The 15,940-nt window shown below is 42.1% G+C and overlaps 1 protein-coding gene across 7 annotated transcripts in view; it reads right to left on the reverse strand.

Annotated features, from left to right (window-relative positions):
* EVI5L (ecotropic viral integration site 5 like) overlaps window positions 1-15,940 on the reverse strand; it is a 56,807-nt gene that overhangs the window by 21,263 nt on the left and 19,604 nt on the right. For 6 of the 7 annotated variants that reach the window (XM_053376352.1, XM_053376354.1, XM_053376351.1 and 3 more), the window contains exons 2-9: window positions 14,850-15,075; window positions 12,087-12,276; window positions 11,151-11,375; window positions 9,207-9,281; window positions 7,632-7,757; window positions 7,217-7,360; window positions 5,419-5,508; window positions 2,790-2,887 (exon numbers count right to left, since the gene is read on the reverse strand). In XM_053376352.1, coding sequence (XP_053232327.1) covers window positions 2,790-2,887; window positions 5,419-5,508; window positions 7,217-7,360; window positions 7,632-7,757; window positions 9,207-9,281; window positions 11,151-11,375; window positions 12,087-12,276; window positions 14,850-15,031 — 1,130 coding nt within the window. In that variant the 5' untranslated portion in view covers window positions 15,032-15,075. Of the gene's footprint in view, window positions 1-2,789; window positions 2,888-5,418; window positions 5,509-7,216; window positions 7,361-7,631; window positions 7,758-9,206; window positions 9,282-11,150; window positions 11,376-12,086; window positions 12,277-12,584; window positions 12,635-14,849; window positions 15,076-15,940 lie in introns of those variants that run through there. The other variant, XM_053376355.1, reaches the window with a different exon arrangement.

Consider the following 15,940-nt stretch of genomic DNA (forward strand, 5'->3'; position numbering starts at 1 on the left):
AAGCTAGGCTCATTTCTGGTACAAAAGTCTGGGCAATGAACTGTAGGAAGGTGAGCAGCCTGTGAGGTTAAGCTGCCTTCACCAGGATGCCCTTTTCTGCTCCTTAAACCAGATCCCAACCCCCGTTTTCTATGCAAAAATCAGATTTGCTACAGTTGCACCCAATCTGGCTGCTAGAGAAGCCAAGGACTGGAATAGCTAACCATCCATGCTGGACAAACACAACTGATTACGAAGTGACACAAGGCTGCCTGCAGTATTTGTCGCACAATCAGGAGACTTTTAAACTTCCAATTAAGTCAATAAGGAATGGTAATATATGATTCAGCTGCATCCGCTAGCAGTTGACATATTGACCCTAAAGCTGGCTGTGTTTCTAGTCTCCCACAACACAGTATTTTACACTCACTCTCATACTACTCTGTACTGAGGCCGAATTGCCTTGTCCCTTATGTGTCCACTCAAGTGCTTTAGCCTGTGGAACTGGCACTGTTACAGGTGTCACATAATGCTTTTGAGATATTTTAGCGTAACAGTACCAACACTTTGTTCCCACCTGCCTACTGATAATTATGCAGGCACCTTCACTGGACTCTCTCTTTTTTTTTTGCACTTGCTAAAGCATTTTTTATTCGGCGCAAGCCTATTTAGATACATATGATATGTTTTAAATCTTCTTGCTATTCATTTTAACGATATTTAAAATGTTTCATTGTTTTTATCTCTTAGTGATTTTAATATTTCTTCTCAAAAGCTCAGGGTTTTTATTACAATCAAACAATACAGAATTTTTATTAGATAAAAATAAATAAAATAGATGGGACCCCAGTTCACAAATATGTTAAAAGGCAGCCAGGATCTCCTATCTTTAAACAGATTTGATATTTAGGATGTAAGGTACACAATTAGCTAGTTCCACAAAAAGCCACACCATGTTCTTTCCAAGCCCTGAAATTTATCTTAAATTGAGCGAACGAAAAAACACAGGGAAAGTTAAGTTCTAGCATTGGGTGCTTTTTGATGTTGTACTAATTCAAACACTAACCTTACCCTTCAGGATTGTTTTCTGCTTGCTTCGTTTTGACTAGGAGTGGAGTTTCCCCAATGTAATATTTACCATGGTAAAAGGTAAAGGTAAAGGACCCCTGACAGTTAAGTCCAGTCGCAGACAACTCTGGGGTTGCGGCACTTATCTCGCTTTACAGGCCAAGGGAGCTGGTGTTTTGCCACAGGCAGTTTTTCCGGGTCATGTGGCCAGCATGACTAAGCCGCTTCTGGCACAACCGAACACTGAAACCAGAGCAGCGCACGGAAACGCCGTTTACCTTCTTGCCGGAGCAGTACCTATTTATCTACTTGCACTTTTTGGCATGCTTTTGAACTGCTAGGTTGCCAGGAGCTGGGACCGAGCAACGGGAGCTCACCTCGTCACGGGGATTCGAACCGCTGACCTTCTGATCGGCAAGCCCAAGAGGTTCAGTGGTTTAGACCACAGCGGCACCCACATCCCTTTAAATCATGTGATTTTTGTGGGTGTTCTTCGTAAGCTTAAAGTAGGATGATCAAACCCATTGAAAAGGACAAGCCACAGAGAGGTTTCTTGGTGGATAACCATCAGTATTTTCATTGCAAATTCCAATTCTCCATATACACTTACTGCCGGTTAGAACTTGGTATCTTAGCAATTAGTGAGAGCACCATATTTTAGAAGCATGGCACAGGAAGAGTTTCCGATCAGATTTAGTCTCCCTCTTTGAACTTTTGTTACAAACAATGGTTCCAAGTTCTCTCTCCCTTCCCATTAATGTTTAAAGACTCTGCCAAATTATACAGCCAACATAGTTGGAATGGGCTTAGGGTAGGAATGGGAGTTTATTTTTGACTGGGTCAATTTGCTTAACTTGCACTTTAATTATGTTAATGTGTGATTGTAAAGGGATTGTTAAAATCCATGAACTGCACAAGGAAAGTAATAAACACACATAAGATGGAGTTAATTCTGGACAGCAAGAGCAACATCCAACATGATGCTGTGCGAGTGGATTCCTCCTTCCGCTCCTCCGCCCTGCAGCCTCCTGAATGTCCCAAATCCTGCTCCAGGGGTCTTCCAGCCCTCCAAAGCATATTTGGTGGGTGTGCAGAGGGCTGTAGAGGGGAGAAGTCGAAAGGGAAGTCCCATTGGGCAGATGGAAGTCTGCTAATGTGTGGACACAGCAGGGTATCACCTCAGCTCTTGTGAGCTGAGGGAGATAAACACCCATAAGAAAAGGTGTTTCGTGTCTACAGCCAACAAAATTAGGTGGTACTGTGTCCAAGTTTCAGCAACAGTCCATGACCACTTCTCACAAACACTATCTGGTGAAATGGCCCCTTTTATGTGCCACCAATCATAACAGAAAACCCTGCTTCTGGCAATAAAAATTCCTCCAAGAGAAATTCCTTCGATATACAGTGGTACCTCGGGTTAAGTACTTAATTCGTTCCGGAGGTCCGTTCTTAACCTGAAACTGTTCTTAAGCTGAAGCACCACTTTAGCTAATGGGGCCTCTCGGTGCTGCCGTGCCACCGGAGCACAATTTCTGTTCTCATCCTGAAGCAAAGTTCTTAACCCGAGGTAATATTTCTGGGTTAGCAGAGTATGTAACCTGAAGCATATGTAACCTGAAGCTTATGTAACCCGAGGTACCACTGTAGTTGTTCAGGAGACTTCCCACATCAACCTACACAGCTTTCCAAAGGAAGTGACAAAAGACACTTATGTATGAGATATATGATAAAGTAATACTTACCGCTTCATTTTCTTAGGGTTGTATTTGACCTGGTAAGCCTTAAAGATCAGCTTATCAGGGCAGTTTTCAAACTGATGAGGAATCACCTTCTGGAAATACTGTGAAAAAGGCAACACTGAAGTCAGAATGCGCCTAGGATGCATTCCCTGGTCAGCAAACCTGCTTCTAACGTCCAGCTTAATTATATCTACTCCTTCCCAGAAAGCTAAGACAGAGGGAGTGGCCAGTCTTTGGAATGCCTCTTGTGATGTAACACTTCCAAGTGCTGCTCACTTGAATTTTACCTCTTGAGAATCACACAATGTAGCATTACGGTCTGCAATGGAAGGGGGGGGAGCACTCCTGACCACATTCGTTTTAGTGCATTAAAAGCACTTTAAAAACTTTAACTCTTTCCCACCTCAAGGCACATGTGCAACACACCAAACACACAGGGCAGGCCTCAAAACAGGCTGCCTATAGGCTCCATGCTTTGCTATAAGATAGCTCATAAGTGTTTGACAACACCTCCTAAAACAGCATTGAAGCAGCAATGAACAGACAGCAAGGAAATGCCACCTTCAATCACTGCTGCTGTCACCAGCTGGGGTGGGGCCCTCCTCTGCCCTCACAGAGGCCCCCAGTGCCAACTTCCTTGTGAGAAGTGTCAGGACTACCTTCTCTGGTCTGCCGTATTATCAACTGTCCCTGATTAGACCACTTGATGTGACAGGCAAGAAGCTGGCAGATTCCAGCTAGGCCCCATTCTCTATGGCCAACTTCTAGGAAGGCTGGGTTACTGGGCTATTTTTAAGGATCTGCCAAGGCCTGCTTTTTAAACTGTGAGCAGCCTGTTCCCATCCAAGCTGATCACTGTGAGAACCTTGTAACATTAATCATTTGGTGACCAATATTTCTGTTTTCACTCCCTATCCCCCCCCCCCATTTGTGAGTGCCTTTTTAGACTGCAAGCCTGAAGGCAGGGATTATGCTGTTTTTACTGATTTGTAAGCCACTCTGGGTGATTTTCCAGCTAAAGAGCATAGTATAAAGGCCTTGAATAAGATGTATTCCATGTTATGGGAAAACTGGGTTGACCTGCAGTGGAGATTAAATCTGGTATAGACAGACTAGATTCATTTCAGGAGAAGAATGTGTTTAACACAAATCTCACAGTGAAAATATTACAAATGGGATAGGTTTTTATGGGAACGTTTTTATGCAACTCGTCAGCTGAAATTGCTCCCAAGCTCCTTCTGCAAGGGTGAAGAACCAGGATCAGCTTTCAGAAGATTTGACACTTCAAAGTTGTGAGTCAACACAATTTAGATTGATTTTTACTGCCATTTTTGTTTCTGTACCTTCAGCAATTTTTTTCTGGCATTATGTCTTTAGCCCTAAAGGCTTAAACTTTGTAAGTTCAACCTTGCAATTTGCCACCCAGTTGGGTGGATAGTACTTCCGAGCGCTAGCTAATCCTGCATATGACTTCCAATACCTATCACAGTGGGACACTGTCTTTCTCCACCTGTGACAGTTCTAGTCTCTGCCCTCTTAAGTCTCAAAACCAGGAATACTCAAAGCAACTTCTAAAGTTTGGTTTCCTTACCTTCCTTTTAGAATTACTGTAGGAAAAGTAGGAGCAAAATAGATATTTGAATGGCCAGAGTAAGAACGTATACTCTCCCTCTCACCTCAGTATTTCAACACTAATGGTATTAGCAACTGCAAAAAAGCAACAAAAGGTCCCAACTCTGCTGCACTCAGTAACAGCGCAATCCCAACCATGTCTCCTCAGAATTATTTCCTACTGAGTTCAAGGACATTTGCTGCCAGTTAAGTGGGCTTAGGATTGCAGCCCAAGGTATTTTCTTGTGATACTTCTCTTCCTCACTTGGTAGATTCCAAACGCCAACATACACCGGTATCTTAAAAGGGCTATAATATTACAAGAAAGGACATTCCAACTAAACATCAGGAAGAACTTTCTGACGGCAAGAGCTGTTCAACAGTGAAATGGACTCCCTCAGAAGGTGGTGGATTCTCCTTCATTGGAGGTTTTTAAGCAGAGGTTGGATGGCCATCTGCCATGGGTGCTTTAGTTGAGATTCCTACAGGGGGTTGCACTGGAGGACCCTATGGATCCCTTCAAACCCTACCACACTCTGATTCTATTATTGTTCTTCTACCACTCTATGATTCTATTATTACACACATGTTACTCATACAGCATCCCATTTGGAATGCTTACATAGCACCACAAAAGACTGAGAAGCATTCAAAGCTGCCCCCTGGAATGCAAGTGGGCATTGAGACTCTGGTCAGGCCTTGAGCAGACTGTATGCCCCTGCAAGCAGCTTCTAGATCCCAACAGCTGATAGTGGAAACAAGTTGACTGGCTCATCACATAAATCAAATTGCAGAAGAATAGGGAGCTGCCAGAATTTGGGCCGTGAGCCATTGCTTTCAGGCATAGTCAGGCTGAAATGGCTAGGGTTTAGGATGTTCCAAAGATGACTGATGTGTCAATTCTCAACCAGCCCCCCACTTCCATTTCCCCTTCATGTCTTTCTCCCCCATACGGGTATCCGAATGAGAGACAGAAACTAGCAAGTCTACCTCTAGTCCTACAGTTCACCGTAGAGCTGACCTGTGACATCCCCTCCATGTCCAGTTGCATCAGTTCAGCCTGGTTGAATTGCAGAAGAGCCATCCCCACACGGAAGACTATTTCCAATCCCTGTAAGAAGTCAGCAGAAGTTAGATGGGCTCCACCCCAAAAATGGAGTTTCCCATGGTTCGGAGTAAGCCTATGGAGCAATTGAGGAATAAGCCACATTTCCTATCAAGTGGAAATGCAAATGAGATTAGAAGATATCCAACAGTTTCCAACTCCCGATAAAATCATCAATCCGCTTGAGCACATCATCCAGGGAATATGTTGGCTCATCTATTGCCAGGTTAGGCCGAGAGAGCTCAGAATTGAACACGACTTAACAACTTGCTTAAGCAGCAGCGGGCTTATGGATGCTAGCACATTTGCACAAGTATAAATGAACACATTTACAGAATTCTGTGACAAATGGAGCTGAGATAATACTTTGATGTCTTTAAAGGGGGATTAGACAAATTCATGGAGGATAAGGCTATTAACGGCTGCTAATAATTTTGGCTATATACTACCTCAAGGATCACAGGCAGTAGGCCTCTGTACACCTGTTGCTAGGTAACAGCAGAGGGGGAGGGTTTGTTTCCCATTTCCTCCCCGTTGTGAACTTTCCATTAGGTATCTGATTGGCCACTGCAGGAAACAGGATGCAGCAGATAAGGCCTTTGGTCTGATCCTGCAGGGCTCTTTTTACAACATTTGAAGACACTTTGTTTAAAGGGATGTTCTGTAATCTGCAATATTTTTGAAGAGCTGGTGTTTGGCTACATCACCTTTTTTATGGAAGCGGTGTCACTTTTAAACAGAATATCATTCAGACACTTTCTTACACAGACCTGGGCTAGTGGCGTAGGAGAGATGGACGCAGTGTACATTATTATTATTACTATTATTATTAATTCAACTTATACATCATCCTATACCCGGAGGTCTCAGGGCGGTTCACAAGATGACAACAACTTCCTTGTAGTTTTGTGGAGTTCCTGGGCACGGGTCAGTTTCTGACAGCAGATGAGAATGCTGAAAGTAACATGTTTATTTCTGGTTGATTCAACATAGCACTAAGTACCGCATTGGCCCGAATATAAGCCACACCTGAATATAAACTGCACCTTTAGAACTCAAAGGGAAAAAAAGAAAAAAAGACAATACCCAAATATAAGCATCTCCCTTAAAATTCCGCAGGCACTCAAACTCGTTCCGTTTTACCTTATGTCTGTTTCAGCAGAAATATCATAAAAGCCAACTTTTGTAAGGTCGCGAATTTAAGCCGCACTTTAACTTTCCATGCTTGGAATTTGGAAAAAAAGTGGCCAGTTCAGGCCAATACGATAAATCCTTGTATGGATGAAATGGCTCCCATTTCCACAACAGGACACCCCCCCCCACTTCCCCACATGTGCTTCCTAAGTTTATTCTGAGGGTCCCCCCCCCGAGAGATTTAGGGACAGCACAGGGCACACACACATGGGGGGGGGGAGTCCCATTGTGCAATCAGAAGCTATTGCACTCTGGCAAGGATTTAGTTGAATACCACTCTTTGATCCAGGTTTTTTTCTAAAATATTTAGACTCTTACACTATGTCTTTACACAATCCACATTTCATAGCACACAGCAGCCTGGAGCAATTTTAGTTTAAAAATCAGCCATTAATTCTTCCTCGATATATGCAGACTTGTTGTGATATGTCACATTAAACAGGTCATGCTCTCACTGCTGCTCTTCCTGTAGCTCTGTGTCTCCCCCCCCCCCTTCACATTTTTATATCGAATGCTTTACCTCGTACATGAAGATGTCAAACACTCGAGTGGCCACAGGCAGAGGAAAGGTGGTAAGGAAGAGGGTAAGAAACCAGGATGATGCATACATAGAGGTAAGGAAGCTTTGAGAACGGAAGTGGATATTCAGTTCAGGCAGCTGCTCCTGAAGAGACACAGAACACAGCTCTTAATCAAGAGGAATAACAGCAAGTCTTGAGCATCACAGTTGCATTCCCAGAGTCAGGACACTGGATTCTCAAAGGCAGGGCCACACGTATAGTAATTAGTATCCTTAACTTTATTGCCCTAAAATAATAAAGCTGATGTACTTGAGACGGCCACAGGATTTTTAGGAGGCAGGAGGGAAGTAATGCAGTCTAACAACTTGTACCCTTAGAATCTTCTTTATGCACGGCAAATGCAGTCTTTTTTACCTGAAGCATGTACTCAAACTGGTAGATGCAGAGCCCTAGCTCAGCCATAGTGGGTTTAAACAGCTCGCGTAATCTGTACTCTTGCATCAGACGTACAAACACACAGAACGCCTCTTCTTCAGGCATCTAGAAATGAGACAAGATGCTTGCATAAGCTTCTTCAAAGTGATTCTGTATCAAAAGGAAATTATGACACACAAGGCTGGTATCACCACAGATCCCCCCCCATTTTTTAAAATAAAGAATGCAACAGGGAGAGGTGATACCAATAGCAGAACATACACTTTGCTTGCACAAGATGTCAGTTTCAATCCCTTGCACCTCCAGTTAGATGGGTCAAAGGGAGCAGAAGTGGGCAAGATGCTTGCCTCTGGAATGCTCTTGCAAATCAATGTAGACAACACTGCATTAGATGGATCCATTATCTGTTTAGAGCAACTTCGTATGTTCAACAGGTAACCGCCACGTTGCCACAAAAGTATTGAAGAAAAACATTCTATCTACTGTATTCAGAGTGTCAATATTTGTGCAAGTAACACAAATCTTAAGTGCATTCAGTATGAATGACTTCAATTAACTGGATATGGGAACACATTGTAGAATTGTTCTTCTTTGGTACACTGCATTAGGGCTTCTCAGCAGGATACTGCTGTTCTTGTTGTATTATAATGGATACTTCTAGTGCCTAAACTAGTATTAGTTTTCATTTGCAGCAATAAAATGATGTGTTCTCAAAAATGGATTTTTCAGTGATGCTTCTTCTAAATCAGATATCCCCATTTTATACTGACATATGCATAACACTCTACCCATCACTGTTTAAAGTAATGGCAACTTGTTTTGTTTTGAAGCACTTGAAATTCCATATGGTTTTTCATTACTAAAGTTGATGAATAGGCTTCCACTCTTGTATGGATGACATTAGTACAAAGGAGTGACGGCGGGATATCAAAAAGATGCCTTGAAAGCCCAGCTCCTAGTCCAAACACAGGCCCAACAGTGAATGTAACTGAAAAATATATTCATTTATTGTGTTTATTCTAGATTACATTCCTCCAGCCTGGGCCAGAAAAAACCCCACATTTGTAGGACTTACCCTATAATGGATTTCAAAATTCCTAGGCACTAGCATTAATATAGGTGCCTGAAGATTTTTTAGGCCTGCTTCTAGCTCAGCCTTTCTCAACCCAGGCTCCCCAGATGCTGTTGGAATACAAGCCCCATCATCCACAGACAGCATGGCCAATAGCCATGGATGATAGGAGCTGTAGCTCAACAACATGTGGGGACCCAAGGCAGGGAAAGCCTGTCTAGCTGAAACCATTTGGAAATATCAAAAACTTTAATAAAGTAGGGTCATATAAGAGAATGTTTCCTTCTACTAAAGTAGCTACTTTAATAATGTAGTCAAACCCAGTTAAAATTTGTGCTTGGCACTGACCAATGCTAAGGGGCAAGCAACTAGATTTATAACCTGTTTTAATATTTTGCAAGGTACTGAACTGTTCCATAAGCTCCCAAGTAAAGATGAACACTTAGGTTCAGGCCAGATATCTACTCCCATGTTGCACAAACCTGCATCAGGAGCAGTCCAACGATGAATGCACTGCCTTGGCAGTACCCAACCTCACGGTCTACTAGAGAGTAAGCCTGAAAGAAAAGCAAACCTTAAGCAACAGCTGGTCCAGATTAGCACACCTACAGCTCAAAATACAACCACAAAATGTCCAAAGGGATTTGAAGCACAATTAAAACACACAACTACGAGGCAGAGTTTTGACACAACATGTTCAACCACACACAGAATTTTCTTAATGCTGGAAAGTTTCAAATATCAGCAGTGGGAAAGGGAGGGGAACTGGGAAGGATCCAGACCATGTCATTCAAGTCACTGCTTAATACACACAAGGAGAATGGCAGAAAATATTTCTACAAATGTTTCTGCAATAATGCTACAAATCAAGATTAAAATGAGGACCTTAATACAATTAAAATTGAAATAATTGTTGTTGTTTTGAAAAAAGGAACTAAATGAAGAGATGTATACCTTTAAGTACTTAAGAACAGTGCTTTGTTCCCCACAACACACAGAACACATTTTTTTTAAAGATTAGCTGAAGCTCCTGGCTGGGAATTTCCCTTCTTCTAAGGTTCTCAGGATGTGCCTTCTGCATTTCTTTCTGGGAAGTTGGGAATTTATTGAATTGGCTTAGCTTCAGCATCTGTCCAACTCTTCCTCTTTATACAGCAGGTTAAGCATTTGTCTTTCCAGACTGCGGTTCAGCTGCAATCCTTGTGTCAACTACAAAGCCAACTGGGAAGGAGGAATGCATAGCTAAGCTATCCCAATGGCACAGTGTAGTTACATCAAAGAGCAATGTGCAGAAACACTCCATCTCAGGCATAGCTACATCTTATATTCCCCTGAGAAGTCAACAAAATTTTGCCTCTGGCAGTCAATTATGTGTGGTCATCAGTGACTCCCGTACCAATAGATGAGTCACTTCTAAAGTAACAGATGAGTCACTTCACACCACACATCAAAAAATGGGAACAGGAGAACAAGAGGGACTGCCTATTTCCTTCTCCAATGTCTGGCATGAAGCAAGACAGACATCCTCAAGTTCTCTGCATGTGTAGAGGACTCAGTGGAGGGCAAGGGACTTCTCTCCCATGTCTGGCACAGTGACAGCCCTTCCGAAGTTTTCTGTAATTTGCAAAGGCCTGGGTTCTAAGATGGGGTGGTCTGTGGTGTGTGTGGCTTTATCAACTGGCTTTCTTAATTCCTGCTTCCCACAATTCATATCCTGCTAGAGGTTGGTTCTCTTTACCACCACATGGCTTTATTACATAGCTGGAATTTTTAAATTGTATTTAAGTTTTAATTTCCCAAAGTCTGGACACAAACAAACTGGATATCACAGTGTGTTTTCTGCTAGGCAGAACCTACAGCTGTTCAGCAGATTGATGTTAGCCACAAGCCATAAAATTATTTGCTACAAAAAAATGGCATTAGAAAGGTCTGCAAAGCAATAAACACCCCATTCCCCACTGTGGAAGTCAAGCAATTCCTTTAGAAACTATCCATGGCTGGTATATTTCATGATACTGAGAGCTGAAGGAGCATCAGTTCTTATCAAGGCTGTCTCAGGAGAATTTCTAGATATAAAAAGAAGAATAGTTCAAGTACCCTAATATAAAGCTGTATCCAGGGATTCAGGGATCCATGTGACAAGGCCCATGTAATTTAAGGGGCAGAGAAACTAGCATGTATTATGGTACCAAGATTTTACAGAGCAGATGAAAGTAGTGCATAGATACCACACATTTTGTCTTATGAATTATGAATGCTAATACCCAAACTCTAGGCAGCTAGAAGTCTTCCTTTGATGTGCAGGTTAAGCCACTTTGCAAAGTTCAATTCATGAAATGCCTGAATAACAAAGGATCAGACTTTTGGAGCATCAAGCACTGAGTGTTGATTTCTAAAGCAATTTCATTAGGGAGATTCCTACTTGCCTTCATAACATTGAAGAGGACCTCTTGGCCCAGACTGTCCTGTCCCTTAAAAAACTCGTGCTCTGGGTATGTCCGGGCAATATCTCTCCTGATCAGCTTTTCACAAGGAGAAGACATCTTTAACAACTCTGAATACTGATTCTTCACTGGCATGTCAGTGGCACTGCACAGAAGTTGCCAAACAATGGCTCGGAAGTGGTGGGGAATTCCTTTCCTTATGAGCTCCTAAGGGGGGGAGGAGAGAGAAACAAAGTATGAGAAACCCCAAGTGACATTTGTGAAGCAGGACTCCCAAGCCCAAATCCTGACCACAGTTCTGCTCAATATACCATAAGGAGGCTGCATATTTTAAACCTTTGGTATAAACTAAGGAGGATGCTGGACGCAAAGCAATTACCTCATGATCACAGCATATTGGAAAAAGTCAGCTTGGTAGGAGAGAAGGGAGTACATGAATAAAAAAATTAAGTTTTCAAAACTGTAACCAAAATTCTATTGGCAGAGAATTTCTGTTCACTATCTAGTTCTCTGTTTGTAACTATTAACTGATTGCACCATAATTTTTTATGCATTCTTTGCAAATCACCATGTACATCGGTGGCATTGTATAAATAAAACTTTCCTTCCCTCTGATAAATTCTGCTCCCCTCAAACAACCACAGGCACATTACTTACACATTAGCCCACAACTGTGATGTAAGTGTGTACAATTGTGAAAAGGATTACAGAGTTTATGCAATCACACTTGTGTTATTATAATTAAAAGTATTCATTAGCTGCATTACTTACAATTGAGACAACACAGTATGCACATTAAAAGCAATTGTCACAAGCCAACCATATCACTTCTTGTCTTTACAATACTTCTTGTGAGAGAAGGAGGAGTATTCATGCGCCGTCATGGGTACTGCCCATCGCCAGAGCAGACTCCCTCACCTTGAGCAGTTTTTCCTTCTTTTTCCGCCATTCTTCCCATTCATTTACAATCCTTCCCCACAAGATCCAGGTATCTTCCTCAAGATGGCTCAAGTTGGATGAGGCAGAAGAGCTCGAGACCAAAGAGGACCCACTATTCCTTCGCGAGCCATTCATGGAGCGCAAGGATTTGGAATCTGCTTCCAGAAGCCTGGGAAAATGACAGCCTGTTAGTAGCATCCCTACCAGCCCCACAATCAGGTTACACCTTCAGAGCTATGCAAGTGCATCAACATCTAAGTTACTACGTAAGTAGGACTCCTCAGTTACACTTGGTATGCACAGAGCTTCCAGTTGAACTAAGTTGAAATGCTTTTGCACACAAGTTTTTTGACATGCCAGCTCTTCTAGCAGCACATAAAGCATCTCCAGAGGTAAAACAGCTACAAACATATCACATGAAACACAGCAAAGTTTGTCTACTGATGGAGTCTGTAACACAGGGGTCGGCAAGCTTACCAAACGATGGTCTGATCCACGTTCCGTCTGTCGGAGGATGGGCTAAAGCATGTGTGTCGCTTCTTCGTTCTGCATGCATGCACACACACTATTTCCGGTGCACATCCAGGTAGGAGGAGCACCTGTGCGCATGCGCACGCACACAGGTGCCATCAACCTGGAAGTCGTTCCCCGCGCTGCACCACACCGGTAAGAGCAGGTGGTGGGAGAACAAAGCACATTCCTCAACAGAGCCCAATTTAACGATTAAGATCTCAGGCAGTAAGAGTCAAGAATGATAAGAAAACCTCTCCGTGTCTATGGCACATCTCGGCTTCACCCATTTTCTATTTTAAATAAAGGTATAATTTATATTCAAATGCAAGACCAGAGAATTAAGACAAATTGAATTCTGTTACTTTCACAAATCATTTTCAATGAAATCCCCTACTAGATTATTCTACCCATCAACTTGATAAGCACCTGAAGCCTTTAGCCAAAATCACATCACCGTTTTTAAAACAGATTTAGAAACACGAAGGGCAATATAATTCCTATAAATATTAAGAAAACCTTGTTCATTAAACACAGCTCAGCAGAATTTGATTCCTCAGGCAGCTATAAAGGACTTATGCTTACTCATCAGCAAGGTGTTCTCAGTTTTCTACTTTACTAATTCTCAATCCCAAGTGAAGCAGCCATGATAAAACAGTCTGGTAAACAAAACAGCTTTTAGATTAGGAAAAGAGCTGTTATACATTAGGTCAAAGAGATAAGTATTTCAAAGAAACAACCAGACACAAGTTACCAAGAAATCTTTGCCTGTTCAATTCAACATTTGTCACTTTCCATTACAGGTTCTCTGGCTGTCATGATCATTTGATGTTCGGATGCCACCACATGGCCATTTAGAAATCAAGCAGGGCATTCAGTAAAAGGAAGCTACCATAGAGCTACTGAAAGTAGCAAATCTACAGTTGTTTATATGATATGAGCAGCTGTCGAATCCAGGCAAATCAAAAAACAGAAAGGCAATGCCAAAACAGAGCTCTCACTGCCTGTCTACTCAGTCTAGCACACACTGCTTGGATACTTTGGCAAAACTTCTGTCTCTAAAAGGAATGGAGCCTGACCTAGACAATGACATCTGAACAATGAAATCCAGCATGCACTCAGGTCACTGATTGCTACATGGGAGAACATGTGCTTTGCTGGAAAGAGGAATACTGCACTCAGTCCTTATTCAAATGGAGAAACAGTGGAAAGCCTGCTAATTCTAGTGTCCCAGCAAGTTATTCCACCTGGCCTCTGATTTTTAGAGGTTCTAAAGTCCAACAAGGTAGAAAGCCTAAGAAGACTGAAATGCTGCCCTAATGATCTATGCAGCATCTTATTTTTAAAATCCAGTTCATGTGTTTACAAATTACTTGTTCTATATGGTTCATTTAGGGATGCTGAAGGAATGTCAGTGATCTGAATTATGAGGCAAGCACATCTGATCTACGCCTCGCAAACAAAATCATGGGTCAGAGGAGTTCTGCCTCTGAATCTGGACCACCCAATAAAGCCCTACAAGGTGGTCTGAGTGGGACGTATTTTTTTATATATATACTAAGAGCTGCTTGGAGCAGCAAATAATCACGCCAGTTGCCATGCAAGTTGAAAACATGGCTACCAATGGCCCCAGGATTGATGAGCTGTGTGTGTGTCTTAGTTGCTTCCGGAGACATTGTGTGAGCTTAAAACATGACTGAACAATGCAAAAGGCATGCTGCTTGAACCACTAAAATGTAGGTTGGAGAAATAAAGAAAGTTTTGCGTAGATTTCCTTTTTAAAAACATGTATGCAGGAAGGGGACAGGTGGGGACTGATGGAGGTTCCATGTGATCAGAACTAGGCTGATCCCTAGGCTAAAGTAACCTGTCAAAGGGAAAAAGGAAATGCTGGCAGGGAATGCTGGCATATGCAACACTTGAGAATGTACAGACTAACTTGCCCGTACAGTATGGCTCACGTTATTCGTTCAGCAATAGCAACAACTGAATGAATGAACAAGGTGACAACTGCATTTATCAAGGTCCAAGAGTATCTCCCATTTGGTAGCATTGAGCTATACACTATATGGGCTTTATACTCAATAAAGCATTTAAAAATATGTATTATGTACAGCATTCCCAGCTAGAAGGATTGGTTTCTCAGCTTTAATACTCACATTCATAACTTTTTTAACCAAACCAGTGTGTATGCATACTATATCCAAGTTCAGCTCACTTCACTCAACTTACCTGTTTTGTTCTTCAAGCTTTGCCAATAGCTCCAACTCATCTGGGCTCAGATTCTCAGAATCAGACGTGGGGGAGCATGCAGGCATGGAGTTGACGGAGGAGAGTCCTTCATGGGAAGAAGAGTCTGGGCTGATCGCCGGACTTGCCATCTCAGGCAGTTTGAGGGTAGCGGGGATGTCCATTAAAAAAGTATTCAGAAACAGTTTCAGGAAGGTCAAAGTATCACCTGAAAGGAAGCGGGAAAACCACATTTTTCAGAGCAACAGTCCTTTTTTACTTATATAGGCTGATGTCAATATAAAGAACGACCTTTATAGGTCTAGTTCTACACTGTTCAGAGGCATTTGATTGGATGTGGCTAAGGCTCTAACAGGCCATCGTATTCAAAACCGAGCACTTCAGGAAGAGTACAGAGATTATTAATTTCTGGCTCTACAAGATGACGACGACTGAATTTTTAACTTAAGGTGGTAGTTTAAGAGATGAACTTTTAAAAGATGTAGGAGTACAGTGGTACCTCTGGTTACGTACTTAATTCGTTCCGGAGGTCCGTTCTTAACCTGAAGCACCACTTTAGCTAATGGGGCCTCCTGCTACCGCTGTGCTGCGATTTCTGTTCTCATCCTGAAGCAAAGTTCTTAACCCGAAGTACCACTGTACTGTTATCTGTGAACTAGGTTAATGTTTTATCAGTTTGGCTATTTTGTATTTTGTGATCTCTTTTAGGCTGCTAAAACACAACAGACATCTCTATCAATAGTAGGCAACACTTTACTTCTAAGCTCACAAATAATTCAGATGTAAGGTTAAGTCTCCGCTGAGAAAAAGCCTCCAAATATTTTTTGAAATGAAAAAAGGTCACACTACCTTCCTTTAGTTAACTCTGCTGTGGTACAGAGCTTATAGGCCTTCATTAAATTGCTTTTTTCTGCTGAATTTTAAATTCTTTAAAGGTAATTCCCAAATAAATTTACTCATTCCACTCTTCGTATTCTTACTAATCTGCCTGAAAATCCTGGCTGGTATTTTTTAATGATATTTCTAATCATGTCACGAAAAAGTGCAACACTGACATCAGAAGGACTCAGAAG

Source organism: Podarcis raffonei, chromosome 2, assembly GCF_027172205.1.
Source record: "Podarcis raffonei isolate rPodRaf1 chromosome 2, rPodRaf1.pri, whole genome shotgun sequence".
In the NCBI taxonomy this organism is placed as follows: Eukaryota; Metazoa; Chordata; class Lepidosauria; order Squamata; family Lacertidae; genus Podarcis; species Podarcis raffonei.